We start from the raw sequence: 5435 nt of genomic DNA, 5'->3' as shown, positions 1-5435 counted from the left end.
GCCGTGTAGTTTACCCTATAACTTATAAGGGTAAATTATATTGTGACTATCTAACTATTGTCTCTTTTCATTTTGACCATCATTTTTAAAATTTGGTCAATTAGGTCATTTGACTATTTAAATGTATTCAATTAAGTCACTTGTCGTTGACATTTAACGAAGAAGCTGACGTGGTAGTTAAAAACCTTGATATAATTACACATTTGATTATTTTTACTTACATATTCTATCAAATTTGTCCTAATTTTAATAAAATTAAAATAAATTTAACTCTCTAAGTGGTCCACTGCCAATTGACATTGGAAAGTGGAAGGTTTTGATTATTATGGATCTGTCGAACAATCGGTTCGACAGTGCTATCCCAACTGGAGTTGTAAATCTCAAGGATCTCACTCATTTTTCCTTATCGAATAATCGAATCACCGGTCTGATTCCCGAGTCATTTGGCGAGCTGTTGAATTTGGAGTTCTTGGACTTGTCAAGAAATAATCTGTCTGGAGAGATTCCCAAGTCCCTGGAGAAACCCCGTTATCTCAAATATTTCAATGTCTCTTTCAATGGTCTTGAAGGTAAAATTCCCGAGGGAGGATCATTTGGAAATTATTCGACCGAATCGTTTAAGGGGAACGAAGGATTGTGTGGTGCACCTCGACTTCATGTTCGGAGCTGCAAAACTAAACCCCTTAGGAATTCCAAGGCAAGAACTAAGCTCATACTATATGTAGCATTGCCAATTGCTTCTACACTGTTGGTGGTGGCTCTAATTATCATTATCTTGTGAAGTATGAAGAGAAAAGACAAATTGCCGACTCGTAAAGACTTGTAACTTTAGGAACCTGGAAACGAATTTCATACCACGAGCTTCATCGAGCTACTGATGGATTCAGTCGAAGCAAATTACTTGGTAATGGAAGTTATGGTTCTGTATACCACGGGACTCTCTCATATGGGATTACATTTGCAGTAAAAGTCTTCAAGTTAGAGTTAGAAGGAGCTTTTAAGAGCTTCGACGTCGAATGCGAAGTTCTCCGCAATACTCGTCACCGAAATTTAATCAAAATAATTAGTAGCTGCTCTAATGATCTCGATTTCAAAGCCTTAGTGCTTGAGTTCATGCCTAATGGGAGTCTTGATAAATGGTTGTATTCCAACAACCATTTTTTGGATATCCTACAAAGGTTAAACATAATGATAGATGTTGCATCTGCTCTGGAGTATCTCCATCATGGTAATGAAACACCATTTGTTCACTGCGATTTGAAACCCTGCAATATTCTGTTAGATGAAGATATGGTTGCACATTTGAGTGATTTCGGAATTGCAAAACTCTTATGCAACGAGGACTCGATGATTCAAACCATTACGATGGCAACGGTTGGGTATATGGCACCAGGTTACATTATTTCCCTTTATGATGCATATAACAATTTAGACATTTTATTGCATTTGTTAGATCATTCAATTATGATGATGTTCTTATAAATTCATACAGACTATGGAATAGATGGAATTGTTTCGACAAAAGGAGACGTGTATAGTTTCGGTATTCTTTTAATGGAAACTGTCACGAGAAAAAAGCCCACCGATGAAATGTTTACCGGAGAAAGAAGCTTGAAGAGTTGGGTAAAAGAGTCGATATCATCTACTCTGCTAAATCAAGTAGTAGACATGAATTTACTTAGCACTAATGGTAGGGAACACTCAGCAGCCAACAATTGTACCTTATCAATCTTGCAAGTTGCCTTAGAATGTTCAGCAGAATCACCAGATGAGAGGCTTAACACGAAAGAGATTGTTACGAAGCTAGAGAAGATCAAAACTAAGTTTTTAAAGAACACCAAACGGGTTCGACAAAGGTTGACATGAGTTCTTTTTTGTACCGGATTGATGCATGTCTTGTGTCTGTACAAGGCATCTTTCTGTTTTTTATTATTAATCTAAGGTACTTACAAGTAGTAGTATATGTTCTAACCTGTACAAGACATCTTAAGTTGTACCCACGTGTAGACCATGTATAAGCTCGAACAATACTTTTATGACAATCCAAGATCTTGTCATGGAGGAGGCTGTTAGAAAATTGCAGTTTTTGACTATCCATCAATAGTGTGTTAAAAACAAATTTTACCAAAAAAAGAACATGTTTTATTGTTTGAAAGGAAGAAAGACTAAATTAATTGCACAAATTAGTGAATAGGAAAAATGTAGATCTTTGGGTTTTGTTTAACTCAATGATTGGTGTCTAATTACCAAAATAAAATAAAAAACATTAGGTGTTTCAGCTTAAAGCTTATATGAAATGTAATTATGACAGCCAAACACTTGGCATTTACTTGCTTTATTTGATGATTGAATCATCGAGAAACAGAGAAGTTTTGACGTTATCTTCTTAGATAGCTTAAAGCTGAAAGATTTATCAAAACAAGTAAACGAAAGATTTGGAAATTACAAAGGAATTGTAAAACAAAGCCGGCCAAAATGTTGCAGTTGATTTGTACCAACCCCAGATTCCATGGTATCTTACTGAAAATCTTTTCAAACCAGCCTAAATTTTAATTACTTGTTCCAAATATGATGGCTTAGCCTAAATGGCGCGTGACGTGAAGCAATCCATCTCTAAACTCATTTATATATATATGTATGTATCTCGAGATCGATACACAATCATCTAAAGAAAGTATTCAAAACCAAACAATATAAGCTACTTGGGGTTCCTACAATGGCTCGTTTTAGCCTTGCTTTGCTTGTAATTGTCTTTGCTTTGATCCATCATGTACCGTCGATGCAATCTAGGAAGCTTTTCGATGCCGAGACGGAGGCAGCGGTCATTTTCCCGAAGGATAATTCGGTTCCAAGTGATGTTCCCGACACGCTTCCGGCTGATAACGATCACGTAATGTCTTATAACGAAAGGCTTTTTGCGCTTCATCTTGCCAAAATAGATCGAATTTTGCAGTCGGTACCGAGTCCTGGAGGTGGCCACTAGCTAGACTCAATTGCCACTTAACTGTGGCCCTTGAATTCATTGTTTTGTATACATTAGAGGCTGAAAATGTTTATATAATTCAGTATTATATGTATGTTCGTCTTGCTCTTGTGTTGTTACCTGAAATATTTGAAAAATCTGTAATTTTAATTTCAGCTGAGATTCAGTGTTGAAGCAGTTCATATAAAATTACACATTTGAGTATATAATTTTGACATTTATTCTAATCAAATATTATAATAATTATATAGTTTCCTAGTTATATTTAGGACCCTCTACTGCTTAAATTATTTTCTTTTGGTCCAAGCAAAGATGAACGTTTTATTTTATGTCAAAGAGTATGAATTTAGAAAGTTATATTAGAATTTTAACTGTGTGAAGTTATAAAGCATCATCGATCCATCCGTGAGTCCAAATGATTAATGTGAGGTCCTAACCTACCAACTTCATGATCACAACTCAATTTTTTTAATTGAAAAAAATGGTTGACTAAATATATATTATTATTCAATTAAGAGGCAAATTGATTAATGGCCCTCCAAGCTGGCGAATACGTTTTAAGGGATAGTTTATGCTGCTTGACTTTTATTCTTTAATTTAGAAAACCTACACCAATTTGAACAAACAGATCGCCAGCCAATAATAATTAGTTCATGAGTTCACTTTTTTTTGGGTCAAATTCCTAAATTAAACCTTAGCCTGCAGATATATTTATTAACATTATGCCTTAGCCTGCAGGTATAGTAATTAACATTATGCCAAATATATTGATTATGTGACTTCAAGGAATGAACAATGTGTAAAAATGGTCTTTCACCTTCATACACAGCTTGGCTAAACCATGGATGTAAGCATGAATGGACATATGACTTTATGTTATGGATGAACTTATAAAATTTTAGAGGGACGAAAACAGATTATCAATGGCTCCGACTGCCCCCTCGGTCCATCGCTGGATGCCACAGAATTTAATTAATAACTTTTATCAGTTAATTGTTTGTAATCACAGATCCCTGGACATCGCATCAAGTCATGAAAATCAAGCCGGCTGTGTACCATGAATCCCTTATTTCGTTCCAAACATGTAATAGTTGACTTAGCCAACACGTTACTTGCAGCACATTGTAAAAAACTCCTTGTATCACCTGCAAACCCCAAGCATTCAACAGGCCCTTAATCGTTTCCTGACAATTGGAGTTACAGAAGAGAATTAGCAGAAACGAAAAGGTAGCTGATCAGTGGAGAATTACCTGACTTGATTTTCAACGAAGCTTCCCTGCATTGTTTACACTTGTCAGGGTTTTTCAAATATGCATACCATCTCAGCCAGTTAAAAGTGACCCTCACGTCTCTCTTTCCTGCAATGTCTTGTTGATAATGTAGCCAACCAAATTCCACACCGACAGTTCATGCATGTAATTAGCCTACTTCAGCAAACCATAAACTTTAGCACATCAAACCTTTTTGGCAAATAAACGTGCGCCGAAGTCAGCACAATACCGACCACTTTAAGAACAATAATTGATGTTTTTCTACTTCATGAATATATTGCATTAAAAAAAGTTCTCACTTTCTCAAGACTTATAGCAGCCGGATCAAAGCATCATTTTCCCCGTATATTACCTTACTAGAAACTCAAAGCCTATTCTTTGACTTGAGAATGTACATGGTTCTGTTTTTCTTCAATGTAACAGTTTTATATGCAACTTAATTGGCTAAAACACTGTCGCTACACTGAATAGTATAGAAAATGTTAGGTTTTCTTCTGTAGTCCAGTAGATCATTGAACTGCGGAAGTAAAAGCTTTGTTTTGGTATAAGTAAAGTGGGAAAAATAACAAACTTCAACTATTAGCACCAGGAAAAAAAGTAGAAGGAAATGGTGTTTGACCCTTAAATGCTTGATTTCTAAAGTGTCAAAGAGATTGGTCAGAGGGGAAGTATTCTGTAAGGACACCAGTTATTTGTGGTGATAAGTGTATGGCCATTGCATAAAGTTACTTAAAACACATGCAAACTGGCCAGCGGCATAGTTAATTTGTACCTAACCCAATTTCCATTAATCTCACACAAGAATCCATGCAGGAAATTACCAAAATATCCTTCTATTTTATATATATATACCGCAGAATACAAGCAATTTGTCATACAAGGCCTCACTTCCCCAGTAACTAGCAGAGATAATATATACTAAAATGGCTCGTTTTAGCCTTGTTTTTCTTATCCTTATTGTCGCTTTGATCTTCCATCCAACATGTTTTGAAGCTAGAAAGCTGTTAAACATTGAGATGGTACAAGCACCTTCATTTAAGGTCAATTTTGCAGGAATCAAGCTTTCCAAGGAGCCTAAAAAAATGCTTCCAGATAGTGATGATGATGATAAAGGGCATGCAATGGGTAGTAATGAAAGGCTATTCGCTTTTCATCTAGCCGAAATCGATAGAATATTACAG

At 35.7% G+C, this 5435-nt stretch overlaps 1 protein-coding gene across 1 annotated transcript; it reads left to right on the top strand.

Annotated features, from left to right (window-relative positions):
- Positions 1–325: 325 nt before the first annotated feature.
- LOC120123884 (receptor kinase-like protein Xa21) lies at positions 326–1866 on the top strand. The gene is made up of 3 exons (XM_039142685.1): positions 326–569; positions 833–1393; positions 1493–1866. Exons 1-3 carry the CDS (start codon positions 326–328, stop codon positions 1864–1866), a joined length of 1179 nt encoding a protein of 392 aa, XP_038998616.1.
- Positions 1867–5435: the final 3569 nt, after the last annotated feature.

This window comes from Hibiscus syriacus, unplaced genomic scaffold, assembly GCF_006381635.1.
Source record: "Hibiscus syriacus cultivar Baekdansim isolate YM2019G1 unplaced genomic scaffold, ASM638163v2 tig00110403_pilon, whole genome shotgun sequence".
Lineage (NCBI taxonomy): Eukaryota > Viridiplantae > Streptophyta > Magnoliopsida > Malvales > Malvaceae > Hibiscus > Hibiscus syriacus.
This window is presented reverse-complemented; position numbering and strand designations above follow the sequence as displayed.